The 27,717-nt window shown below is 40.4% G+C and overlaps 3 protein-coding genes across 8 annotated transcripts in view; 1 reads left to right on the top strand and 2 right to left on the bottom strand.

Annotated features, from left to right (window-relative positions):
- Nucleotides 1-5,708, bottom strand: part of LOC104926034 (cytochrome P450 2J6) — a 25,419-nt gene extending 19,711 nt beyond the window's left edge. The window contains exons 1-9 of one of the 2 annotated variants that reach the window (XR_003464070.1): nucleotides 5,304-5,708; nucleotides 4,627-4,786; nucleotides 4,382-4,534; nucleotides 4,143-4,303; nucleotides 3,831-4,007; nucleotides 3,605-3,743; nucleotides 3,334-3,521; nucleotides 3,073-3,214; nucleotides 2,377-2,966 (exon numbers count right to left, since the gene is read on the bottom strand). Coding sequence is in view for 1 of the 2 variants with exons in the window: in XM_027290560.1 (XP_027146361.1) it covers nucleotides 2,791-2,966; nucleotides 3,073-3,214; nucleotides 3,334-3,521; nucleotides 3,605-3,743; nucleotides 3,831-4,007; nucleotides 4,143-4,303; nucleotides 4,382-4,534; nucleotides 4,627-4,786; nucleotides 5,304-5,495 (1,488 nt within the window). In the remaining variant the exon portion in view is untranslated. Of the gene's footprint in view, nucleotides 1-2,093; nucleotides 2,967-3,072; nucleotides 3,215-3,333; nucleotides 3,522-3,604; nucleotides 3,744-3,830; nucleotides 4,008-4,142; nucleotides 4,304-4,381; nucleotides 4,535-4,626; nucleotides 4,787-5,303 lie in introns of those variants that run through there. The other variant, XM_027290560.1, reaches the window with a different exon arrangement.
- A 2,611-nt stretch (nucleotides 5,709-8,319) lies between these two features.
- On the bottom strand, nucleotides 8,320-21,426 carry hook1 (hook microtubule-tethering protein 1). Its single transcript, XM_010739809.3, has 22 exons — nucleotides 21,148-21,426; nucleotides 17,456-17,541; nucleotides 16,682-16,754; nucleotides 16,090-16,140; nucleotides 15,803-15,935; nucleotides 15,416-15,483; nucleotides 15,178-15,240; nucleotides 14,505-14,588; nucleotides 13,073-13,236; nucleotides 12,853-12,993; nucleotides 12,215-12,416; nucleotides 11,969-12,079; nucleotides 11,767-11,854; nucleotides 11,610-11,676; nucleotides 11,381-11,521; nucleotides 11,134-11,221; nucleotides 10,918-10,949; nucleotides 10,727-10,809; nucleotides 10,494-10,594; nucleotides 10,289-10,390; nucleotides 10,137-10,205; nucleotides 8,320-10,053 (listed from the first exon to the last, which is right to left on the bottom strand). Exons 1-22 carry the CDS (start codon nucleotides 21,190-21,192, stop codon nucleotides 9,895-9,897), a joined length of 2,151 nt encoding a protein of 716 aa, XP_010738111.2. The 5' UTR covers nucleotides 21,193-21,426; the 3' UTR covers nucleotides 8,320-9,894.
- si:dkey-183n20.15 (RING-HC_RNF170 domain-containing protein) lies at nucleotides 20,580-27,667 on the top strand. Of its 5 annotated transcripts, XM_027290066.1 has the most exons (9): nucleotides 20,580-20,716; nucleotides 20,872-21,077; nucleotides 24,341-24,445; nucleotides 24,826-24,913; nucleotides 25,380-25,485; nucleotides 26,211-26,284; nucleotides 26,379-26,489; nucleotides 26,890-27,193; nucleotides 27,289-27,667. In XM_027290066.1, the coding sequence occupies exons 3-9, from the start codon at nucleotides 24,417-24,419 to the stop codon at nucleotides 27,426-27,428; spliced, it is 852 nt and encodes a 283-aa protein (XP_027145867.1). In that variant the 5' UTR covers nucleotides 20,580-20,716; nucleotides 20,872-21,077; nucleotides 24,341-24,416; the 3' UTR covers nucleotides 27,429-27,667. The 5 variants fall into 5 exon arrangements, with proteins under 5 accessions (XP_027145867.1, XP_027145868.1, XP_027145870.1 ...); XM_027290067.1 differs by lacking the exon at nucleotides 20,872-21,077; XM_027290069.1 differs by lacking the exon at nucleotides 20,872-21,077 and having other exon boundaries at nucleotides 20,580-20,727.
- Nucleotides 27,668-27,717: the final 50 nt, after the last annotated feature.

Genomic DNA, 27,717 nt, shown 5'->3' with positions numbered 1-27,717 from the left:
TTCCCATAGACGTCAGCCAGCTGAGGACAATACAACCAGGAACAAACACAGTAAGTTACTGCATCAACATTAACATTGTTCAAAAACAAAACCTCTGTGTGCTGACAGTTCAGATTTATATTTGTATTTACAATTTGACCACCAGATGTCAGTATCCACCAGATGTTTCTACACAATAATTCAAATGCATATTTCCCACAGTGTGTAACTTGAAAAGTTATTGTACATTCTTGAGCTCAATTGATAATTATAAATTAAATACACGTTATTGTTCCCTATCCCAATGGCATTTACACAAAGATCTTGAGCTGATTAGAAATTAAATAAAACATGTATTGTAATGTATTTTTTTTATGTATTATAATGGCTCAATATTATATATATAATTTACACTTTAAAATTAAAATATGCACAGCAAAAACAAAACAAACACAACTTTTAAACTGTTTAAACAGATATAAAACATCACTTAATAAAAGCCTATCAATCATTATCATTTTTAATTTTTGATCCTTGAAGCTCACGAGCTCTGTGAATCCAACTGTGTATTAAACTTTACCTTAGTAAAATAAACGTGTGGTAGTAGTAAGATGAATATAAAAATAAACAGAAAGAGCCCCTTGAGGTCAAAACTCAGCAAAAAGTTATAAAGCTACATCATTAGAGAGTTAAACCAGCTTTATTCTAAAGGCTATTTTTCCATCTTGATGATATTTATGTTTGGTTCCCAGAACCTGATAAAACATTTCAGCTTGCCCTTAGTGTAAGTTAGTCTTTAAAGACCAAGATGCTAGATTAACATCTCTAAAACCAATCTATCCTACAGCAGCTTCTGATGATTATGGCTGAAAGATTTTGTCACATGGTCTTTATAGTGTCTGTTTTGTTATTGTGTTTATGTTTGGGTCAGTGTTTAGCTTATTTTCTCCCTGCGTTTTGTTAACGGAGGGCTGTTCCCACTCTCACACATACATCATTATGTCTACATAAGCTATGAGTCATCTGAGTGCCAGCCCATCTCTACGTAGAAACTGATGATGGAGCAACTACGTAGAAACTGATGATGGAGCAAGCAAACCTTCTCAGTCCCTTGCTTCGCTCCTCTGCATCACAATGTGGCTGTGTGATTTGGGTCTGTGCTTTGATCTGAGGGGATTAACATATAACATATAACACTAGACATGTAGTTTCATGACAGAATGCCTCTTCGCCTCTTCTTCTCACGATGTTTCTGATTTTACAGCTGGAGTTCATGTTGAAGAGCATGCACGGTGTCACTGTACAGCTCATCTGTTAGTTATTAAGTAAACGTAAAATATTACTGTCTCCTCTCTCTGCAAGGCAAGGAAACAGCCATTTAATGTTGTGGAACTAGTGCAGCTTAACTTAACCCTCATGCGTCGCTATGGATATTTTTGTTCATTTGGGCAAAATTTTCCTCTTTATCTGGCCATCATTTTGGTTAGTGCATATGGCACATTTCTTTTGTACTAAAGTATCGCTCTTCTTAATACATTATGTTTTAATACATCAATAAAATGCTGTGAAAGATTTTACTACCTACTTAAGTCATAAAAGACAAAACTTCCAAAAAACTGCCTAAATCTCTTAAACAAGTAAACAACCTTAACTATCAAAACTACCAAACATTCAATCATTTTGAGGATTTTAACCTTTTAAATGCCAGTTTGATAACTTGATTTATTAAAAAAAAGGGAATTGTTTGCATTTTGTCATAGTGACGCATTAAGTTAAGCTGCACTAGTTCCACAACATTAAATGGCTGTTTCCTGGCCTTGCAATAACACTAAAGAGGCATTCTGTCATTCGGTTTTGCCGTGTGTGATCGATGATGTATGTCAACTTTTACTTTCCTTTGCAGTGGATGATTCTTGTAGATTGCTGATTTGAAAGAGAAAGAAAGGCAATATGAATTTTCAGAAATTTAAGGAGTTAAACATTTTAAATCCTTTGGTTTTCTTGTGATTGAATAACTTCTTTTTCTAAAAGGTGTGTTTAACATTCAGTAGCGTCAGTCTCAGTTTGGGCCCAAAGATGAAACACGAAACCAAAGCATAAAATCTTAGAGTCACTCAAGTTTAATTTAAAACAGTCTTCAAATCATTTGACACACAGATGTTTGTTTATGGGTGATTTTATATCATCAGCGCATCTCACATGTCACAAGCATCTATTTACAGATCAACAAAAGGCAACAAAAGAGAAGAATTAAATCTGTCATATTATAGTCCAACTGAAAATATATAGTGGGAAAGCAACAGCAGGAAAGAGTTTAGCTGCAGCTGCTTGCTGTCTACAAAACAGTGTCACTGTTGGAAATGTGTCAATTCATCCATCACGTATTATGATTATTACCTCTACTATAAAACATTTCCTTGTGCCACCATCATCAGCTCCAGTATTTCACAAGCATGTCAGCAGGGCATATTGTTAAACGCTGTCTCTACTGCAGGCAGACCCAGAACCTTCTGGACGGACTACATACCCAATCTGTCTTGGGAACACACATCAGAAGGACTTATATGCATTGCTAGGGAAAAGGATGCTGGAATGCCCGGCTAAACCTCTTGCCACTATGACTAGACCACAAATAAGTGGAAGAAAATTGATGGGAAAACTAAGTTTGTGACACAATCCCTAAATCATTTATTAACGAGTGATTTAGTAATGATTCCAGTTAATTTGTGACTTGTACGTGACATATTTAATCATCACTGTGAAGTTTAAAAATGTATGCTGATGAAATCTTTCAGTGATCTGTTGCATGATTCAGCGAACATTAGCGTAAACCTTGAAGGGGTGAGGTACACGTGTACTTCCAGTAACTCCTTCTGTACTCAGCTCTACTCCATCAGGAACAGAAAAAGAGAACTTCTGTAGCAACCCGACCAAAAACAGGAACAGCTCCATCTTGGCAAGGCCTTCTCCGAGACACACACGTTTTCCTGAAGAATTCACGAACACATAAACACATTTTAGGTTTCAGAGCTCAGGATTAAACATATGTTCTATTTCAGATCATGCCTTATGATTGAGGTGAATGTGGTTTACCTGCAGAGAAAGGCAGCAGAGCTTCTCTCTTCACAAACTTTCCCTCAGCGTCTAAAAAGTGTCCTGGGTTGAAGCTGTCTGGAGTCTCCCATTCAGTCTTGTCGAACAGCACAGAGGTCAGGCTGGGCAACAAAGTAGTACCCTAAAATTCAAGATCTGTAGGTTAACACCAAACATTGCTGCAACAACAACACTTTTTCATTCCTTTACCTTGAGAACCTTACATTATCAAGACATAATCCTTAAGACTTCAGACTGCACCTTGGGTATGAAGTAACCACCCAGTGTCGTGTCCTTGGCAGCCATTCTGGGTCCATTGAGAGGAACAATGTTTCCCATCCTCTGGATCTCATGGATAACCGCATCAGTGTAGGGAAGGTTGAGTCTGTCTCCCATACTGGGAGGGCGGGCCTGTCCGATCACTCTGTCTATCTCTGCATGGACCTTGTCTAGAAATACAGGAAATTGAAGGAAAGGATATTAAGAAAGTGTTTATCTTAAAGCCCCACTGTGCCCCTAGAATGTCACCTACCCTGGATATCAGGGTATTTGATGAGGTAAACCAAAGCCCACAGCAAAGTGGTGGAGGTTGTTTCTGTTCCAGCCAAGAACAGATCCGTAGAGCACATAGCCAGATTGGTCTCAGTGAAGCCCAGGTCAGACTCTTTGTGCTATTCAGAGGATACAGTAGTGAATGGTAGATAAACTAACAGGAAGGGCTGCACAGTGCAGTGATTGTGATGAAGTTATCTACATACATTCTCCATTTCAATGATGAAAGTGTCGATGTAGTCCCGAGGATTGTTGCGGTCCAGGTTCTTCTTGTGACTCTTGACTTCCTCACCGATGAACTCTATGACGCTGTCGAAGTGGCTGAATATTTTGTTGTGAGGACCTGGCAAGTGCTTCATCACATTAGGGAACGAGTCATACAGCTACTTGGAAGAAAGCAGTGGATGAGAGTAACATTTATTAATTTATCTTTCACCTTTTGTACCTCACAGTCGGTCACTGAGAACCAGAATGCTATCGCTCTGATAGACTGAACTAAATGGATATCACTGACTCACCAGTCCCCATACAGAGCCCTCCAGAGCAACAATTTCAGACAGATACTTCAGCATGATCCGGAATTTGTGGTCGCTGTAGTCAAACCGTTTCCCCATCACCAGCTGGCAAATGATGTTGGACACAGCGTTGTTGAAGAGGCCTGCTGGGTTGAATGGTTCACCTGGAGGAGAGGAGTCTACTGTTTAGGTAATTGCTGATGAGCTACTGATTATAAGCTTTCATACTCATTGTGAACCACCTTTCTCCTTCTCCATCTCCTCCTGCAGGTGTCGAACCTCCTCACAGATATTCTGCTCCAGACTGCTTTTGCCCAGACCAAAGCTACGTAAGGTAGACAAGGCAAAGCGTCGCTGTCTCTTCCATGTTTCACCACTGCTCATGAATAAACCACCTGGACACAAGCATGCAGGGAAAATTGGATAAATGGTTCAAGGAAATTGATTTCTGCAGAGCATGAGACAATAGAAAGAGAGATTTGTACACCTCCTGAGTATAATCTATCACTGATTGGATCGTACGGTCGATCTACAAAGTTTTCTGCTTGTGTGATGATGGCTTCCTTCACCATCTTGTACCCAGATGCAAACACCGTCTTTTCACTGCCGAAGTGAACGCTGAACACGTTCCCATAGACGTCAGCCAGCTGAGGACAATACAACCAGGAACAAACACAGTAAGTTACTGCATCAACATTAACATTGTTCAAAAACAAAACCTCTGTGTGCTGACAGTTCAGATTTATATTTGTATTTACAATTTGACCACCAGATGTCAGTATCTACCAGATGTTTCTACACAATAATTCAAATGCATATTTCCCACAGTGTGTAACTTGAAAAGTTATTGTACATTCTTGAGCTTAATTGATAATTATAAATTAAATACAACTTATTGTTCCCTATCCCAATGACATTTACACAAGGATCTTGAGCTAATTGGAAATTAAATGAAACAAATTGATCTAGTTTTAATATATTTAAAAAACTCAATACAATTCAGACTTAAACATTAAAATATGCACAGCAAAAATAAAACACGTTCAAATGGTTTTAACATCTATAAAACATCACTTAATAAAAGCCAATCAATCATTATCATGTCCAATCTTTGACCCTTGAAGCTCACAAGCTCTGTGAATCCACCTGTGCATTAAACTTTACCTTAGTAAAATAAATATGTGGATGTTTCATGTCCATACTGAGCAAATTCCCAACAAAGGGAAGAGGGAACGGTCCTGGAGGAAAATTTGGAGGATTCCTGTTTTTGAAGAAGTAAGCTAGTAAGATGAAAATAAAAATAAACAGAAAGAGCCCCTTGAGGTCGAAACTCAGCAAAAAGCTATAAAGCCACATTGTTAGAGAGTTAAACCAGCAGCAGAAGGAAGGTCTGAGCGCTTCTTCTGCCTCACTTGAAACTCCAGTTTATGCTTGATCGAACCCTTTTGTGTTCTAAGCACTCAAATTACAGGACCGACGACTGAAAAAGGAAAACATATCAGTATATCTGAGTCTGTACAAAGGTGTGTGTGATAGTGTTTTTACATAACCAGCTGCAGACACACCTACTTTCCCTTGGCAAACAAGACCTCTGTCATAGAATAAAACCTGAAGTACCTAACAACATGTTGCCTGATTAACAAAATGGTAAAAACGGTACAAAGTGCAGTGGGAATAAAAGGTATCTAATTAAACCATTGTGCCACTGCATATAAATAACAATCAGAAGAAGAGGATTTAGTCTCTTAGAGAGAAATGTCAGTCATATATTATATGGGTTCAGATGAAGACCTGTTTTTACACAATTTTCAATACTCTCCAAACACTGTGACTAAACTAACCAGTGTCACATATACTAAAGTTGGGGAGTTATTACTGAAAAGCTAACTTTGAAAGTTCAGAATGATGAAAACAAGACATGTTTAATACCAAATGACAGTAAACATATCAGGTTTTATCCTATGGCAGAGGTCTTGTTAAGGGAAAGTAGGTGTACCTGCAGCTGGTTATGTAAAAACACTGTCAGGCACACCTTTATACGGACTCAATTACTGATATGTTTTCCTTTTTCAGTCGTCGGTCCTGTAATTTGAGTGCTTAGAACACAAAAGGGTTCGATCAAGCATAAACTGGAGTTTCGAGTGAGGCAGAAGAAGAGCTCAGACTTTCCTTCTGCTGCTGGTTTAACTCTCTAACGATGTGGCTTTATAACTTTTTGCTGAGTTTTGACCTCAAGGGGCTCTTCCAGAATCCTCCAAATTTTCCTCTAGGACCGTTCCCTCTTCCCTTTGTGGGGAACTTCTTCAGTATGGACATGAAACATCCACATATTTATTTTACTAAGGTAAAGTTTAATACACAGGTGGATTTAGGGAGCTTGAGTTTGAAGATTTTGGCTTTTATTAAGTTATGTTTTATATATGTTAAAACAGTTTTGCTGTGCGTATTTTCATTTTTAAATGTGAATTTTATTGAGCCATTATAATACATTAAAACTTGATCAATTTGCTTCATTTAATTTACAGTCAGCTCAAGATCACTGTGTAATTGCTATCTGAAAAATATGGATTTATTATATAGAAAATATGGGTAGATACTGACATCTGGTGGGTAAATTCTGAATACAAATCTGACCTCTAAGCATGTATCAGTTTAAGTTTTGTTTTTGAACAATGACAAAGTTCACATGCTGCAGTAACTTTTTGTGTTTGTTCCTGGTTGTATTGTCCTCAGCTGGCTGACGTCTATGGGAATGTGTTCAGCATTCGCCTTGGCGGTGAAAAGATGGTGTTTGTGTCTGGGTACAAGATGGTGAAGGAAGCCATCATCACACAAGCAGAAAACTTTGTAGATCGACCGTACGATCCACTCATGGATAGATGTTACTCAGGAACCTCAGGTGTACAAATCTCTCTTTCTATTGTCTCATGCTGTGCAGACTAATCCAATTGTCCCTGCATGCTTGTATCTAGGTGGTTTGTTCAAGAGCAATGGTGAAACATGGAAGAGACAGCGATGCTTTGCCTTGTCTACCTTACATAACTCAATGGACAGAGTGGCTGCCAAGGACACGACACTGAGCAGTTACTTCATACCTAAGGTGCATTTAAAATACAGTTATTTTTAAGTCTTGACAGGATTACCTCTTGAAAATGTAAGGAATGAAAAAGTGTTGTTGTTGCAGCAATGCTTAGTGTTAACCTACAGATTTTGAATTTGAGGGTACATCTTTGTGGCCCAGCCTGACCTCTGTGCTGTTCGACAAGACTGAATGGGAGACTCCAGACAGCTTCAACCCAGGACACTTTTTAGATGCTGAGGGAAAGTTTGTGAAGGGAGAAGCTCTGCTGCCTTTCTCTGCAGGTAAACCACATTCACCTCAATCATAAGGCATGATCTGAAATAGAACATATGTTTAATCCTGAGCTCTGAAACCTAAAATGTGTTTGTGGACTCTTCAGGGAAACGTGTGTGTCTTGGAAAAGGCCTCGCCAAGCTGTTCCTGTTTTTGGTCGGGTTGCTACAGAAGTTCTCCTTTTCTGTTCCTGATGGAGTAGAGCTGAGCACAGGAGTTACTGGAAGTACACGTGTACCACACCCCTTCAAGGTTTATGCTAATGTTCGCTGAATCATGCAACAGATCACTGAATCATTTTATATCCAACCAATAACAGATAAGACATAGTAAGACACTTTAGGAGAGAAAGCTGTAGTAAATGTTAACCTTTCTCTGTTGTATGATTGCCTCATGTACTGAGGACCTGTTCGTTTGTTACTCTCATCTCGGTCGTTTCACATTCTAAATTTCCCCAGTGCATGCTGAAGGTCACAATCTGATGAAGCCAACAGAACCACATCATCTGCAAAAAAAAAGAGCGAGTACCTGGTAGTTCGACGTTTGGTCAAAGCCTTCTCTCCAGCACCCTAGAACACATTTTCTTGAGGAGACTTAGCATTGTGATACCCCAATAATTCGCACACACCTTCTGGTTCCAATTTTGAAAATGGGAACCACCACCCCTGCCACTCGACAGGTACTGTTTTCCTTCCTCCACGAAATGTGAAAAGGAGGGTCAGCCAAGACAGCCACATTAAACTTGATGATTTTATGCTTTGGTTTCGTGTTTTTCCATCTTTGGACCCAAACTGAGATTGATACTACTCAATGTAAAAACACACCTTTTTAGAAAAAGAATTTATTCATTCACAAGAAGACCAAAGGATTTAAAATGTTTAACTCCTTAAATTCCTGAAAATTCATAATGCCTTCCTCACTTTTTTCCTTCGTTTACAGACAAACATATAACACTACACATGTAGTTTCTGTGCTGTGCTACGTTTGATCGTACTTCTTATTCTCATATAAATGACACAGCTTTTAAATCAGCAATCTACAAGAATCATCCACTGCAAAGGAAAGTAAAAGCGCTGTGACATACATCTATTGATCACGAATGGCAAAACAAAATGACAAAATAGCTCTTTAGTGTTATTGCAAACGTACAGAGGGACAAGGCAATAAACAGCCATTTCATGTTGTGAAACTAGTGCAGCTTAACTTAAGACTCCATACGGCCGGACAGCCAAGAACACACCATATCAAAGAAAACACCTCTTTACAGCGCTCTTCACTCTGAACCTCCACCGACACTAAAACAGCCTGAAAAACATGTCCGTGATTAAATACAATATCGACTACAGTACTTAAAATTCTCCAGTTACAATTTGCAGATACTTGAAGAAAGCTTAACCTGGTTCTGACATTTGAATCAGAAGCTGGTGTTCAAATCATGTTTACATTACAGTTGTACAACTTCATAGATAATAGACTTGATTACTCACTACTAAATTAGCTTCGAGATTCAGTGAATAGAAAGGCCTGTCCGTTTTAGAGCATGCTGCCAGTAAGGAAGTCAAATCACACTTTAGGAGTATAGAAAATACACGATAAATACACTAGTCCTGGATATCTTGAGTAGGATTTGTTGTTGCAGCACCTCAGAGGTTGATTTTACTTAATATGATTTATTTTCACAGCTTTGTGATGGGCTTGTTGTTATTAAGTGACTGATGTTTGACGCTCAAAAGCAGTTGGTGGCCAGCACCAAATATAGCAATCATTTTCTCAGTTTGTTTTTTTCATCAGTCTGCCTCCTGATAACTTTATTTCCTTACCCTTACCTGCATAGTATGATGGTACAGATTTCCCCACACACCAACAATCATCTGAAATTACATTTAGCTGGCTTTAGCATTCAGTTAACCCTTTTTTAAAAATCACATTCGTGTATATATATATTATATGTTCATTCATATATTATGGGCTACGATTTTGAATAGAATAATTAAGCATTCATTTAACTTGTCTCATTCCTGATCAGGTGCACAACATGACAGGATATAAAAGAGTGAAGTATTCAGCTGATTCTGCAGTTGGTAAAGCAAACAGGGCAGATTGGGGACATTCTCTTAATCTATGCTTGGGATAGTGCGCGCTACTCGAACTAGTGAGGTTGACACAGGTTGTGGGTTCATGTTCTATGCAGAAGTCAGCCTGTGGGACAGTAGGTTATAACCTCAGGTGGGTTGTGATTGATAAGTGCTTTGATCCCAATCAGCTCATCTGTGAACCCCCCTCGCCCCAAGCGCTGAGAGCAGATGTGTTTAAGGTCACTTGAGTGCTCACAGGTGGGAGGGAGTGATTCTTTTTCCCCTTAACTGAATAAAAGTGAGACATTTGGCTCTACGACAAGGTCTACTTGGAGGTAGTGGCAGGCACGCTGATGGAAAGTGCCCGCCGTGGGGCATTTGAGACTTGCCGCTGCTGGGACAAGAAAGACTGAGCGGGTGACACCATGGACGAGGTGCAGCCACCGAGACGTGATTCAATCGCCAGCTTCTGAAAGTTCAGACTCTGAAGATGAAGAGAGACAGATTTGTAGTATATGCTGGGTTTCATGAAAGGCAGGATGTAAATTTGTAGTGATTTCATCTTACCTTGTTGTACCATGCTGTGACGATTAGTTTCTCCTCATACTCTCTCAGTCTGGCTTGCTCACATTGACGCTACAGAAGCAAATCGACCAAATATGAGTGAAGTTTGAAAACATTCTGAAACACTGGGAGCGATAAAAAAAAGGCAGATTTACCTCCAGGTTGAGAATCTGCTTGTCCCGATCTGCTAACTGGTTCCTCAGAGCTTGGATCTCAGCGGTGGCTGGATTTAGCTTTGGATCCAGCGCACGGATCACCTACGAGCAGGAAAAGAAAGGAATACAAGTCAGATCAAACTGGACGCAACTTTGTATTTTTGAAAAACCAAAAGAAAAAAAGAGGAACATTCTCATCACTCACATTGCGAGCCTTCTCCAGGTACATTTTGTACCTCTCTTCCATGGCCCTCATGTCATCATCCTTCTTCTTCAGAGCGGCCATCAGCTCATCCAGTTTCAAGGCTTAGAGGCACACGGAAGAAATTATGGAGGTCATATTGCGCCGTTGCATTTTATGCACAAGGTTACATTTTCCACTCCTGAGGTTGCAATGGTTGTGTCCTACTGACAAAACCAGACTGCGGTAAGACTTACAATTCTGAGTGTTGTCAGGCTGAAGGTCCTCCAGCAGCTCTTTCTTCTTCATGATTTCGTCCTGAGCTTCGTTGAGCTGGACCCTGAGGACACAAATACTGTGTCTTTACCTTCTTCAACTGGAGAACACAGTTCATTTTACATTTTACATGTCTCAACTGACCAATAATTGACACACAGTTCATACTTACATGTGTGCATCGAGTTTCCGCTTCAGGTTCGACTGAGAAAAAGTAAAAAATAAAAATTTAAAGCTTCTACAAACAAATAAAAAAACACTCTGAATCAGAAAAGTAAACAAACATGATTTCATAATGCCATGTCAGCACAAAGTCTAAACATCTTAATAAGATTAACTGTGTGGGACATTTTCTCTGTATTGCTGCCAGTGCTCTTGGCACACTCACATCGTCAGGTTTGTCCGCCTGACTCTGCAGAGCCTTCTGGAGGTCCTCGACCTGCTGTTGCAGCTCGGTGACCCGCTCTCGACTCAGTCTGCGGAGTGATCATGATGAAGAGGGTGAAAACAAAAAAATTGGACACAATGCAAACATAACACAGCTAAACAGCAGAGCAGTTGTTGACTATGTAGGGAAAGAAGCTCCATCACATCGATCTGATGCTGCCGCACAAAGAGAGTTTAGCTCTGTTCACCTGTTCTCGGTGTCCAGTTCGCTGCGTGTCTTATGTGCCTCCTCCAGCTGAGCCTGCAGTGCAGCGATCTTCTCCCTCTCACACTCTTCCTGCTGCACTCTCAGCATCTTGTTCTCATGCTGCAGCCTGATGAACTTTTCTCTGAACAAATCACACATACAAAGACTGTTTGCATGCACGCATACCAAACTGGAGCAGAAAGTAAACACACCGTCAGAAGCGGTATTACCTGTACTCAATGGGAATTAATTCAGCTGCCAGGTTATCATGACTGGGGCTGCCAGAAGGAAGCATCCCTACATGGAAAAAAAAAAAGATATGTTCACTTTAGAATAGCAAAGTGGCTAAGCAATATCATTATTATCAGATATGATAACATAACACACCTGCTTGGAAGAGCTGGTGCTGTTGAGCCTGAGTGCATCGCAGCTCCTCGTTGATCTCCTTCAGAGACTCTTTCTCGATAATGATCCTCTAGTGGAGGGGAAGAGATTTTAAACAGACAAAACGTTAGTGAAGGATGTTTACCACAGCTAGAGTTTAAAATAAAATAAAAAAAACCCTGATGCATTTCAAACGCTGTCGCACCTCTTTCTCCTTCATCACAGTCTCGTGCTTTTCCTCTAACTTCTTCATCTCAAAGGCTAGGTTGTCCGCTCGCCTCGTTTCCTCAGACAACTTCCTGTGTAGCTCCTGGACCTGAAATGAAAACATATGTAGACTGATAAAACAACATTTAACACATTCTTTTTCTAATGAATGCCACTAAATATAATCACTACTATCTGCTTTTTTTTTAAAATTTCCAGCAGCCATGCTTTGCATATCACTCACCTGTCTCTTGTACGTCTCAAGCTGTGCGCGGGCAGCGTTGGCCTTGCGCAGCTCCTCCTCCAAGCTTACAGTGTTCTGCATGTAAGTCATGTTATTCTCCTCCAGCAGCTTCATCTGCCTCTTCAGATCACCCAGGTTCTCCAGTTTACGCTTGTATGTTTCCACTGAGGCCTCCAGCATCACCACTCGGTCTGAGCAGTTCCTACAGTGTATGAGCACAACATGAACAAAGAAATATTAGATATAACAGAAGATTAGGCTCTAATCTTTTTATTTTAGTTTAGTTTTTACTCATGCTAGACTTCAACCTGAGCCAGCGTACAGACATTTGTATGCTGATTTTATTCCAGACTAACAAAACAGCTAATTTTACTGATTAGCACACCCTTAACCAAACAAGAGGAGCTAATCATGCTGATAATCATCGGTTGGCCTTCCCTCTCCACCTCCGCCTCTCATCAGGAGGCAACAAAAGATGTTTGTTTGTTTGTATGCTGTTCCTTGCAGAAAGAAAGCCACAGTTGTTTATTCTGTCAAGGTTGTTTTTTTTCTATCACTTGGTTTATTTTTGTGGTCTGCACTCAAAGTACACTCAATCCAATCAACCGGTTGCAGAGCACCAGCCCACACACACAAACCTCAAAACGTCTAGTTCATCTTTGAGAGCTCGAGATTCTTCTGCGAGGCTGGTGAGCTCGTCATTACGGTGCTGAACCTCAATCAGCTGCTTCTCTAACTCTTCACAGTGGATCCGGTAATCATCCTTAGCGGCCTCCAGCCTAAAAAGGATGCAAAGAGGCATGATCGTTCAGGTTTCTACAACCACGGTTGAGCACATTTACGCAGAAAGAGACGCACCTGAAATTCTCCTCCTGCAGCGTCTCGAACTGCTGCTGCAACTGGCTGTGTTTTCTCCCTGAGGGCGTGCTTGGATCATCGAATGTGTCCAGTTGATTGGCTCGGTCTGTCAGGACGTCATTCTCAGCCAATAAGCTGTTCCGTTCCTCTTGTAGACCAGCCACCTGTCCGGGTACAATAAGGTTTAGACCCACTCTTACAAGTGATTTAAATTTTAAGAAGAATTAAATATACAAAAAAAGAAACATATTGTCAAGTCAGCAGGGAGAATGTGTTAAGTCTCTCTTTGGTCAATTAATTCCATGCAAAGCAGCAGAGTCACAATCTGAACATCGGAAGACACAGCCCGTCCATTACAGATAACTCTCTTCCTCTCCCAGCTGTTAAAGCAAACAGTGAAGTTAATCCATGCTGGAGGCAGGGCGCAGACAAAGAGCACTTTAAGCAAACATGTTAATACACGGTTAGTTAATTTTAATTCTCAACCAACAATTCCCCCCATTTACTGCCGGACATTGGACAATTAGTCCGTGATGAAAAGTCTACATACTAGATAAAAAAAAACAACCCGTAGGATCATGTCTAACCTTGGAAACTATATGTATAACTAAGGCTGTGTTAAAATCAATATCATATTGGAAACATGTGTCCCATTACAATAAACAAAATGTGTCACCCATGTAAAAGAAAGAAACTTCTGGAGCTCATTGTGTTGCCTATTTTCTGAGTTCACAGCAAGATATGATAATCTCAAGGATTAAACTGAAAGTCTATGAAAGATAATATTGAATTACTGCCTACAGACCTGTCTTCAACTCCACTCTTATCCTCTAAACTACCCTTCAAGTCAGACCAAGAAGCATTACAAAATAATGTGATGACGACAAAAAGGTTATTACGACAGACCGATGTTCCCGAGTGAATTACTGGAACAATACCATAAAATATTAAAAACAGCATGACTTGTCTCGAGCCTTCTGTTAGCTGAGTTAGAGTTTGAGCAGCCGGTTTAGATTGGTTTAGTTCTGCCAAATGGTCGTTCATGTTGGACTTACCTCGCTGAGACGAGAGACGAGCAAGGCTGGAAACAGAACAAATCAATCTGTCGAGAGTTGAACAGTTGATCAGTGGCTGTGCTAAACTTAGCCTGCCTGCACAGTGCTGAGCGAGGCCTTCTAACTGTGGCAGAGCATGGACTGGTTGCCACTGTGGGGACCAGCACAGCCCAGACTGTGAGCCCGCAGTCTTTCTGCCACAGCAGCTCCAGACAATAGACCCAAGCATCACAGCGAATTACACAACTCCTGTTTATACTGTACCGCGGGGATACGTGTGTCCGTGTGGGTAGGAATAGACAAAAGGCAGTGAGGCTAGACAGCTAGAAATTAATCATGTAAATGTACTAGCAAGTATGTATAAGCTCTGCATTTACCTGTATGTCCAGCTCTTGACAGCGTTGGGCTAACGCTTCCTTCTCTGTTAGAAGTTCAGCGAGGTCCTCGAGGGCTTTTTTCAGCTGGACACATGAAGGAAAAACAGAATTAACTAACACGTAACATAATGCCGCTCTTTAACGACCACCGCCTCTTAAGGGATTGCCATCAACTCCTTAATAATAATTGTATTATTAATTTTAGCTGGTACTGTGTGTGTTGGACAGGGTAACAGGGGCATTTACAAAATAAGCAACTTTAAATCTTATGATGATTTATAGCACAAAACTTTTTGCCTCTATACAATTCACTGCTGCATCCAGGGTCAATAGAAAAGTGACCAACCTTGCACTGGTTTTTTGTTCGGGGCTCCAAATTTTCCATTAAGTCTGTGATTGACACTCACTCAGTCACTAGTTAGCTGAAGTTTGAATTACTATAGGACCTCCAAGCCAACAGTCTCATGGCATGGTATGCTAGGACAAGATGGAGCTACACTTTACAGCTACACTCACAGCTTCAACTGTGATTTTATTTTTATCCAGTTTCGATGACAGGTGTCAGGGGTGTAAATTATGCTAACTACATCTAGTGTTGCACACTTCACATTTCACGGCAGAAAGTACAAACTTTTCACTAAAAGTCTGAGGGAGTCTCTGTGGTAATACTGACCTGCTGTTCCAAGTCCCCTGACAGTTCTGCTCCAAATGGGGCCATGGTCTCTTTACTCAAGAGCTGAGGAGGAAAAATGGATTCATGGATTAAACAGACTCATCATGATATCTGCAAAACCTCAACCTATTTTTTTTTTAGCTCTGCCCTCACTCAAAAACTACTGCTGCTGTGCAACTGCTCAACCAAGCTTTTCTGGATATGACGAGGGAGACACTTGGTATTAAGACAGACTGACCTCCTGGATGGCTGTCATGACAACATGCTGCACAGACTCCTCCAAGGTCATGATGATCTGAATGTATTCTGGTGATAGAACGACAGGAGATTCATGAACTGTACACTCACTGACTGAATCGCTTATTAATTTTCAGAATTTGTGTCCCACTTCTAAAAGTAACAAAGCTGTCATTGATTTTCGAGCCAGGCCGCCCGATGGGCTCTGCCTTTGTCAGTGGTTTGGCACGGCAATAATTAAACATTGTTAGGCTTAACCTAACTAGATTTCTACAGAACAATTCCCTTACTATCCAAAACAGCACAGCACATGAATACTGTAGATATCCGAGTATCTGCTTGTGTCTAATATGTGTACACAAATTGGTTGTAACATGCAGCCACATACCTTGTTTACGCTCACATCTGACAGCACAGCCTAACACAAGTTGTAGCAGCCTCCCAAGCTCCACAGGGTCTGAATGCTCTGCCGCCAAGGCCAGATCGGGTAAGGGGAAGTCTGAGATTTCCTGAGCTAAGACCTTATGAAGGAGATAATAGGTGAGTGAAACTGCACTGATCCTAAAAGCTCAACATGTAAACATCTGTGGTCGTAGAGTTTTGCTACAACTAAGAGGACGCAGGAATACAATGTGTAAACACAAGGAGAATAGTGTGTATACGGCCACAGCCTACCTCATTATAATAATCAACCACCATCTGAAGGATCTTCTTCAGGTTGTTTATCTGAGAACACACACGAGGTTATAAAATATTAGGGACTTAGTTTAGAGTCAAACTGGGGACCAAGAGAACGACAACAGCAACAAACATCATTTACATTCATTCAATGACAAAATAAAGACATTTCAAAAATGTACACAAGTGACAATAAGCCCTTTTCACAGCAGACATGTTCACACAGAAAATTTAATAACATTATCGAGGGCTCTTTTCTATTATATACAATACCAGGACCTTTAAACTGAAGCAGCTAAATGGAATTCATAATTAAGAGAATAAGTAGATAAACAGAGTCAGAGGCAGAGAGGTAGAGAGAACTGCATGCATTTGATCCCCTTATGTTATCTGGACAAACATGCATGGACACATTTTACCAGAGGAGTCAGAGCGTGGGCTCAGGGTGCAGGGCAAAGCCAGGAGCAGCACCCCTGAGTGGGGCAGGCAGGAGGTTCAGTTTGGCATGGTCGAAGCAAACATTTAGCACACGGGGAAAAGAAGTCAGAGAGGACAGAGAGGGAACGGGGAAGACAACACAGGTCTGTACCTTCAGTCTCCAGTTGTCCTCAACATCTGTTTTGATACGGCCGAGCCATCCATCGGTGAACCAGGCTGGGTCTCTGCAGCACACAGAATATAGACAAACACAGAGTGGAAGTAGGTCAAGGTCAGATCTCTTCTTGATAATAATAAATCTTGCAGAAGTCTGTGAAGGTCATCTGTAAATCTGGAGCAACAGAAGAAGTCTCTTGGACGAGAGGTGAAAAATCTTCATGGATCTAAAACCAAGATTTAACTCTTCTCAATAAATTACATGTTGTAGTTCACTTTTAACCTTTCTTTCACTTAAGCTACTTATTAGAGAACGGTGCCGAATTACGCGTTCTTTCATTCAGCTGTCGGAGGAGGCTGTGGTATCTCTCCTTCCTCTCCAATACACTTATAAGAACCAAAACTAGGGCTGATGGACGAATTCAAAATAATCTGTTGTTGTTTGATTTTCAGTGAGTAATAACAGTTGCTGCTGAGGTCTTACAGGCTGAAAACGTTGCCCCAGATTTAACCCTTCTTGAACAGATTTTGTGTTTTAAGACATGTGGAATCCGGACTCGTGTGGTATTAGAACAATTTGACTTTATTTAAGCTTTTAAAATATATACTTACATCCGTCCTTGCAGAACAGTTGATTGACTGAAGTAGCAGGCATGTGACGTGAATTATTTGAGCCATACCAGAATGGCTGTACATAAATAATGTATCTGCAGTGTAGCCAGATATCATGATTAATGGGTCAGATCTGTGTGTGTGTGTGCGCTCTCACATTTGATGCAGTGCTTGTGATATTGCCGCTCCAGTGGTCAGCTCCCCCACTGTCCTGCAGGGTGCAGAAGTGTTGAAGGTCTGCAGCTGAGAGTCAGAAAACACAGCATCATCATCATCATCATCATCATCATCAGGAGGGCCAGCCAACAATCCATCCAAGCAGAGTGAAGGGAACAAAACACATTACATGGGGATAGCTTGCATTAACCAAGCTATCACTAAAAGAGTTTATCCATAAACACTGCAGATGTGCTGAGAAGAGACCGCAAACGGGAAATAAAAGAGAGAGGACAGGGATGTACAGAATAATAGTGGAATGACAGGTTGGATGGCAGAGTCGTGGCAAAGACACAACAACAGCCAGGTAAAGACAAAGGCTTCCCTGCTTAACTTAAGTGAAGATGTGAATAATTTAAGTAGCAGCCATGGTGTAAGGTGAGTTCTCCTGGACGAACAATGTTCTCTGCTAAACAAGAAGCGTCCAACTGTGTCCTGTGCACATCCCACTGTTTACACTAACACCCACTGTTTACACTAACACCAAACCTATCTAAAGGGCACTGGTTTAATGTTCAATACTACCAACAACTGAAGGTTTTAGTGACAACTACCTTTGAAGACAATGACATCTACAATGAAGTCCACTGTTTGGGGACAATTTTTAAAAGTTACGAGTTTGACTTCCAGTGGTAATTAAAATTTCCTTGCTTACTTTGCTTTATTTGGGCATTTCCATTTTATATTCTGCTTTGCATTTCCACTCCACTCTGGAGCCGATGCCAGCTGACCTGAACAAGTCGCCAGTTCATCACATGGGCTGACACATCGAGACGACAACCAGTCATTCAACCTATTAAGTGCATGTCATTGGACTGTGGGAGGAAGTCGGAGTACCCAGAGAGAACCCACCCAGCGACGAGGAGAACATGCAAACTGCACACAGAACTGGGGAACCTTCTTGCTGTGAGGTGGTGCTAACCACTGCACCATCGTACCGCCCTAATAAAACATTATACTGTTATAGATCCATAGAATAAAATCTAAGGGTGGTAAATGACACTTAGACAGTGGGAACACACAAGGAAGAAACACACCACCCTTAATTATTATACTGATAAATATCTTCTGCATTTTGACAATTTTGCAACGTATGAATATTTCTTGAGTCTCAGTAATAAAGTCATAAGTCATAAAGTCTTTCCATCTATTGGATTGATGATTTCAATCCAGTTCTGTGCTGTACCTGGATCCATTTGTAACCATTTACCATCATTGTTTGAAATAACAACACCCACTTTACTTGACTTTAATAAATCACTCATTATGATTCAGTGTAGTACACATTATCCTGAAATTAGCATATTCTGATGCCAATACCCATGTACTTTTAAATGCACAACTTTTACTTGTAATGGAGTATTTTTTTGTAATGGTTGACATTTTTGACACGAGACTTCATCTAACCTTCTTACTGACTGATACTGTTGTTCTACAGTCAAGATATCTGTTACACTTTCTGGTATGTGTGTCACACATTCAAAGGGAATCTGTGCCGCAAAATATGCTGCATAATTTTTAAAAATACATCGCCAAATATATTTTATGTTTCATGTAGCACCATGGTCCTTGATGAAACACTTACTTCACTGTGTATGTGGTTGAAATAGCAATAAAAACCCACTTTACCTGACCTGAATGCAATGAATGCATCACTTATTATGATTCATATATTTTTCTGAAATTATTATATTTTGATGCCAGTACTTGCCTGTGATTTTGAGTATTTTTACACCATGGTATTACTTTTTTAGTGGTTGGTGTTTTTTGAGTGATACTGTTGTTCTACAGTCATTATATTCCTGATCACCCCCTGTTACTTTTATCTCTGGTGCTTATTTACTGTACAGGTCTTATCTACTTTTACTGCAACTGTTCTTAAATTATGCTTTCACCATATAGGTCTTAATTTTTCTTATTATTTGTTTTGTTGTTGTTGTTTTATGCTTTTTACTTTTCTTCTAATCTCTAGTTTTACATTCATCTGCTCTTTTACGTTAGTTGTTGTCTATTTCTGTTTTTAACTCTGCTCTGTGAAGCACTTTGGGCTACAATTCTGTATGAAAGGTGCTATATAAATAAATAAATAAAGTTGAAGATATCTGTCATTTACTGTCAGGACACCAAAATAGTGTGTCACACATTTCAAAAGGGAATCAGTGCCCCAATAATAAGACAATAAAACCCACCTGACTTGACTTTACACAATGGCATGAGACTTCATCTAACCCTCTTACTGACTGATACTGTTGTTCTACAGTCATTATATTCAGAAGATATCTGTTACACTTTCCGGTATGTGTGTCACACATTCAAAAGGAACCTGTTCATATATTTTTCTGAAATTATATTTTGATGCCAGTACGACTACAAAAGGTACGACTTTTACTTGTGATTGAGGGGTTGTTTTTTTTTACACCATGGTATTACTACTTTTACTGAAGTGGTTGGTGTTTTTTTTTAGTGATACTGTTGTTCTATAGTCATTATATTCAGAAGATATCTGTCATTTACTGTTTTTGTATGTCTCGTGCACTTCCCTTATTTTGGACTGTATTTTAGTGAGGATGGCAGGGACAGATAATTATAAATCAGTAGTTCAGGAGAGACAAGGACGTGAGAAACAGGCCTGGGAAGTGTCATTTTGGACAAGAAACATAATGCGGAAAACCAAAAAAGGAAATTGTCAGCGGGGAGGTGTCAGAGACAGCCCATTTTAAGAAAACTGTATAAGAACCAAGTGTTAGAGCTCCTGGAGGAGCCTTTTCTCTGTAACAACTGTTAGAGCTCCTGGAGGAGCCTTTTCTCTGTAACAACTGTTAGAGCTCCTCGAGGAGCCTTTTCTGTAACAACTGTTAGAGCTCCTCGAGGAGCCTTTTCTCTGTAACCCCTTTTTTGTGTGTTGCACTGTTAAACGCTCCTTCTTGTACAAGAATAATAAATTCAACTTAAACTTTGATACTTTGAATCCAGTCCTCCTTATTCAAGAGTTTTTCCCTTTTAAACAATTCTCGTAACAACAATAAAACCCACTTGACTTCATCTAACCCCTCTTGCTGAGTGATAGGTGTGTGTGATGTGGCAGGATTGAACCTCACACGAGGTCTAAATTATCTAATTAACAAAAACAAAAGACAACACATCGACTCACACCCATGAAGGAGGAGAACAGGTGCAGCACAGCTAGCCTGCTAGCTCTCAGGTAAATAAAAGGTGCTTAAGTTGTGTTGCTGCATTTAATCAGTTACATTTAAAAAAAGAGCGATTGGTGGCATTAGCACTGTAATCATGGCGAGGATTGGGATATATATTGTTGTCTTAGCAGCTGCTGAGTGTTAAAACTTTTATAATTTTTAGCCTCCTCATCGAGCTAGCGTTACGTGTCGTACCGGACTAACGGCTCCAACTGACGCCGAGCTCCATAACAACGTATGTAGCCGTTAACGGCTGCCGTTAGACTAACCGACGACCGTCTGCCGCCGTTCATACCGGGCTCATCTTTCAGTTAGTAAAGAGTTGTTTTCGCTGACATCCCCACCTCCACCTCCACCACCTACAAACAGGTAAGCGAAAACGCTTCCTCGTATGCGGCGACACATTTACGTTAAATTTAAAAAACAAAAAACAACTCACCCATATTATGAGGCTCTCGGTCAGCGCCGCTTTATGCTCGTCCATTTCTTCCCCTTTTCTTCCCTGTTTTCCACCTGTCAGCAAAGCTTTTCCGCTCCTTCCCTCTGCATTTGACCTCACCTGCTGCCCAAGAGGTAAATCTCTAACGACAAACACGTAGGGTGGAGAGTAAAGTCAGCCTTTCCGCCATTAAAATGAACGCAAGTGACGTACGTGAATACCGCCGCTTCTTAGTTCTTTGACGTTTACTTGCTTGCGGTGTAGTGTGTGTGTGTACAACCCGGATCCAATCAGCGTTGAGATAGGTGAAGATTGACGGGTTTTAAAACGCGCTGTAGCCAATCAGCGAGCGTGATCTGCGATTTACATACGCCCCCTTTCATTATCTGGCCAAAAATTATGATATCTGATTATCTAATTCGTTTTTGATGGGCAGGTGTCGTCGAGATAATCCAGTTCAAAGGAAAAGAATATTAGTTAATGAAATAAATATTATTTTACTAAGTTATAGTACTAAATATAAAGCTAACACTGGGGTCCTGTAGAGTCCACTGCTCTGATTGGTTGGTAGAGCACTGGAGCACTGCTGTGATTGGCTCAAGTTGTACAGGAACGCCCACTTTTCCCTCCTTCTTCTTAACTTTACAGCATTTTTAATAATATTAACATTAATTAATGTTTTTAATAATATTTATATTAATTCATATTTTTTATTGTCAGAGCTTGACAATTATTAGAATCTTTAGAAGAATGATTCATTACACACGAATTTGGGTAAAAATAAATAGTATTAATAAGAACAATAGTGTTAATTTACACCATACAACTAGTTTAATGTCCATTTAATATTTACACACAAGCACACACATGCTAGAGGTCTGGGTCTAGAAACAGTGCTGTAGTCAGGACCACCTAAACCGAGACCAAGTCATGGCCGAGACCAGATTGTATTGAGACCAAGTTCAGACCAAGGCAGAGCAAGACTTAGTTAAGACCAAGACCAAACAGCATGTAGTCTACTTCAGTAGTTAATGTAGCTAATGATCGCCAAATCTCTTTGGCTGAGGCCTTCTCAGTAAGCAATGCAAATCAGAATTTACATACTGCCATGTGTTGTCTTGGAAGCTGTTTTGCAGATTTGCAAATTTTATCACAAAAGATTTGTCTGACATCTCCTCCCAGAGAGCCACTGCTTCTTCTGCTTCAAGTTCATCACAGGACAATTAACAAAAAATTTCCAGTTAGGAATGAGTCACAAGTTATTTTATGGAGGAAGTTGTATTTCCAATCACAGTAATGATATTAACAAATAAAAAAGAATGCACAGTTAATTTAATGATAAACCTGCAGTTGTGGTCTGAAATGAAATCCTGAGTGTCTTTGTCTGAAACCAAAACGAGGCTGAGTAAACAGACCTTCAAAAAGTGGTCTTAAGACCAAGACTGACCTTGAATACTACAACACTGGTGCTATATATTAACAGCAACTTTTAAAAGTACATGTATGATATTTCCTTTTTTTCCCAGCTTATTTTATACCTGTAATAACATCAGTATAAGAAGAGCCATATCACTCAAAACCCCACCCAAACTGGACAGAAATGAAATCACTTCTCTTAAAATGGAAGCAACAGCTGATGCTCCATCCCTTCTTTTTATTTTGTACAATTTAGGCCTCCACTACTGTGATTTCCATTTATGCTCCATTTGATTCCACCTGGTTCCAAAGCTTCTGTGCTATCAACACCAACACTTCTTTTTGAACCTTTTTGCCAGAACGCCAAAAGTACTTGGTTAGGTGTGATAATAAAAATCCCCCAACCAGAAATGTTTACAGCAAAAATCTAATAAAATATTTCAAGAAACTGCCTCACCTTGTCTGTCAACAACAACACGGGTGTCTTTGTGACCAGCTGTTAAACCTCACCTATAACCAACAGAGAGATGATCCTGAGCAGCCAGTTTTGCAGGTTTTTCTTGGTGTTGGAATCAAATACAAATGAGTAATATTATTATTGGCTATATCAACTTAAAACTACTGTAACTAGTCTTCTCTGTATTTAAACTCCTCTCAGACAACAACTTAAACATTGTCAGCATGCCAACCATTTTCTGATGGTAAATCATTACTCATGAATACAATAAACCTGCTCACATTATCCTATGATATATCTCACGTGAGGGTGTGTGTGTTATTGAAATTCAAAGGCTGTGGTGTGTTGCCAAGATGGCCAAGATAACAAATCTCACATGTCACCTGATTTCTGAGCCACAATATGGAAATTTCCAAACTAAGTTCACATCCATCACCTGCATGCGAAGCCTTATTACACGTTTCATTTGAATTTAATTGAATTTAACCTCGAAACATTGTTACACCACTTTCTAGGGCAGACAGCTATGTGATGAATGGGCATAGTAAAACCTGGGTGAGTGTGACCTGAGACAGAACTTTAACCGCGTGGCCGGCAGGAGCGTCCTCTGTCCTTTATTTAACTGTAGTAGCGTCTGTTTTATCTCCTGATCTATGCCACTCGGAGACATTGACCCTCACTGACTTGTGGCTGCTATTTTTAGATGACCTGAACCCCACAGACTCCATCTCTTCAACTCCTATCTGAGGTGAATGTAAATATTTGCCAGGATATTTCTGCAGTGACAGCCATTGAAGAAGAATTTTTATCAGATAATGTAAGTTTTTCATTGCATTTGGCCTTAACTTTATATAAATCTTAAAAGAATGGCACAGCTTGGTTCCTCCTTTTTATTGCTGGGTTGATTATCTTTAGTTGACATGCCACTTCTCCTTAGTTTACGGTAAGAGTAGAAGTATGAGTAGCAGGGCTGTTGCCAGAGTAAACTTTAGGTAAATGATTGGCGAGATCAGATGTAGCCTTCAACGCAGCGTGGGAGGATCTTCTCTGTCTTTGATCCGTTGGAAAGTCATGTGACCCAAATAGTTTGCCTCAGACTTGAAAGTGGGTGGTGTTTTTTTTTTACTTATTACTTACTTTTTACAATCTGTTATAATGTTTCACAATATGGTTCTTCTGGAGAAGTACAGATGTGTACACGCCACTGCTTTATTGATCTGACTGCAATACTGCTCCCTTTTAAGCAGGAAGACACTGATACAGCTGATATTGGAGGGTGTAGTTGATCATTAACGCGCAGCTCTAATTTATTTTGAACAGTGATGCTGTCAGGCAGTACTTCACTTCCTTCTGGGAGACAGTTACTACGTGACAGCTGCTAGTGTCTAGCTCAACTATGCACCACTACCACAGCTCGCAGTCCAGGTGAGTTTGACAATATTTAGAGATTTGTGTTTTTCTCAGAGCACAAGTGGGGCTGTGTGCTTTTTCTTTTTCTCATGTATTAACAATCTGTTTATATGTTAATAACTGACTTTACTTCATAAGATGATTACTGTAATCACTGAACATGTAATTTGATAATAAAAGCCCAGTTTTGTTTAAAGATTAATCTTATAAATCATTACTTGGTAAGCTTTTGAAATCATTTAGTTAAGTGACTTTCCTAAAATGTCTAATGTGTCTGTCATCCACAACTGTAAAACTTTATCTCGTCAGTTTTGGGTCAGTATGTGCTAACTAGTAGATACGCAGTACTATTTAAGACGTGTTTATTATTGTCGCCGTGTTGTGTCACATTGCAGACTGGACCATCTCCCCTCTGAAGGTCCAGCTGATCACGGTCACCTCAGGTCGCCCAGATCATCATCTAACTCTACGAGCTGTCACAAGGTGAGTTTCCCCTCACTCGCACAGAGTCAGCACAGGTATGAAGCTGCTGCTAATGTTTTCTTCAGTCCTGAATTGTTGATATTTCGATTAAAAAAAAAAAAAGGAGAGATATTCAGCATACAATGACGACAGGACAAGCACGCAGGCAGTAAACAACATTATCGCTGTAAGGCACTCCTGTGTGATTATTAATATTGCTTTTATTAGGGTCACAGTCTGATGGAGAGAGCTGCTGCCAAACAAATGATAATAATCTCACTGTTTACATGTATACTCACAAACCTAATCAAAGCTCCCTGAATATGTATTGAGTATCTATTATAATGACTGTTATTAAAGGGTTTTAAGGGTATAGGAACACTATATGCGATTTTTTCAGATTTATGAGAGCGACTTCTCTGCTTCATATTTTGTTCTTCCTTCCTGTTTTTCACCTCTCACCTCTCAACATTTGTCATCTGTTTAGGAATCCACGCAGTCATGTGCATCCACGAGCCGAGACTGGCACTGTCCAGTCTGCCTGCAGACCGTCAGCTTCCCAGTCCAGACCAACTGTGGCCATTTGTTCTGTGGTACGAGCTCCCGCACGCACGCTCAAACAAACACAAACTGACAAAAAAGTATCAGAGCAGATGGGGTTTTAATCCTTCATGCATCTGTTACATCATGTGCGTATTTTTCATTCATTCCTTCCACTCATTGGCTGATCAGTGTGGCATCTGCAGCCGCTCGTCTCGAGCCTCGAGGCCTTTCTTTTTCGGCTTTCAATAATTAACTGTTGCCATGGTTATTCCATCTCTGCCTCACACCTGACAGCTTTACTCACATCATTCTTCTCATTATATAAGATGTAGTCGATTAGTTGTTCAGAGAAGTGCAGATCTGATCTGATGTCTTCATCATATTTTACAGATTTTCAGGTTTTCTGAGTGTTAAATGGCTAAACTGACCAATACCTCTACTGTTTTGTTTAGCCTTGAATCATTTGAAACTTTGGTGACTCAAAGTTGTACTCCTTCCAGGAAACTGGGCGGTCTCAGTTTTACCGTAACATACTGTACACTCAGGTGACTCAGGTAAGTGGGGCAGGTCACTGTACCTGCCCCACTTACCTGAGTCGTACCTTAGACTTACTCAGAGCCTTTTCACCCAAACACTTCTGTTTTCTGTCTGTCGAAATCTTTCATCGCATGCCTCTTTCATCACAGTTTAACACGCATCTAAAGAGAATAGATGCATCGTGGTATTAACTGTTAAATACTTGAACAAGTATTGATTTGTGTATTTGATTCTGCAGCTCCCTGTCTGATCACCTACTGGAGACACGGCTCCTGGTTGGATGCAATCAGCTGCCCTCTCTGCAGACAGAAGGTACAGCATACATGACCAGATGAAAACACAGTCTAAACAGTCCGCTCGGAGAGATTCTGAGAACACAAGGTAAAAAAGTTTCTGCTTTTTCTAGGTCAGTGTGCTGTGTAATCTATTCAACGAGAGTCGATCAGACCGTCAGTCAAAGGAATTTCTTGGGGAAATCACAGACTACAACAAACGTTATTCTGGAGCCCCACGAAGGGTCAGTATTCTGTCTAACATTCAGACAAAACTTCAAACACTCCTTTTTTAGTGTTAACTGAAAGTAGTCTCTTATTAGAAACCAACTTTGAAGTCTCTCTACAGTAGTTTTCCACCCTCTACCTGTGTCTGGTTGTGTAAAAGTATCAGGCGCTGTAAGTTTCCCTTACAGCCTTGAATGTAATGTCAGATTAAATCGTGGGAAAGGTGAGAAGTCCTCCACCGTTCCCTTTGAAAATAGGTTTGGTAACAGGAATACTGCTTATGTAACGTCAAGGATTTATTGTCTTATAAAACCATGTCAGACAGTGGAGGTGTCTGGTTAACACACCTTGCATTGACACACCCTTCCTTGAGCATTTCCTTTCTTTTTACATGCAATTCCTCTCTGACCCCTCCAGGTAACAGACTACCTGTGCGACGCACCCCTTCTGCTGCAGTTACTGGCACGAGGCCTGGGCACCATGGGAGGACTCGTGTGGCTGTTTTTCTTCAGGGTGGCCCTGTGCTGCGTGGGGACAGTGGTGTCCATCTCCTACCCTCCTCTGGAGCCCGTCTCCTCGTCAGCAAATCCCCTGGAAACAGACGCTTCCATTTGTGGACTGCTGGGGGTTCTGGATGACCTGGTGGTGGTCATCCTGCTCCTTATTTGCGTTATCAACATCAACCAGCAAATGGCGGAAAATGGTGGACAGTCTGCAAATGGTACAACCTCACGAGGAGTAATGGGGAGTTCACTGTAGAGTGTCAGTACAACTTGTTTGACACACTTTCATTGGATTTCTTCTTTCTCGCTGTAGATAGTTGGATTAGTGGATACAAGAATATTGACAACAGCAGAGCACGTAACAGTGGAGATGTTAGACGGCGCCTCAGCCTCTCAGACTGTGGACTCCAGCCTACGTATCTAAAATACAATGTCATGCAGTGTGCTGGATAAGCTGTGGCCACAAATCCTTACAATCCTGAGGCATGAAGTATTTGTCTTGGAGCCCTTTAATCCGTATTAAACAAACCAAATCTTTACTGTGCATTGACTTAAATGAAATCACGTTGATTTAAAATGTTTAGCATCTTACCCCCTGAAAACTGGCTACAAAAACTTATTTTTTTCTCCTAACTGGGCAGCAAAGTTGTCAAAGCTGCCATGTCAGTACTGTAATATATTGACATCTATGTAAATACTTGATATTGTATGAATTTGTTTCTTTGTGTGTAAAATAAAAAAT

Source organism: Larimichthys crocea, chromosome XVII (genome assembly GCF_000972845.2).
Source record: "Larimichthys crocea isolate SSNF chromosome XVII, L_crocea_2.0, whole genome shotgun sequence".
Taxonomy (NCBI): domain Eukaryota; kingdom Metazoa; phylum Chordata; class Actinopteri; family Sciaenidae; genus Larimichthys; species Larimichthys crocea.
Note: the sequence above shows the minus strand (reverse complement) of the source record. Positions and strands in the feature narration are given on the sequence as shown.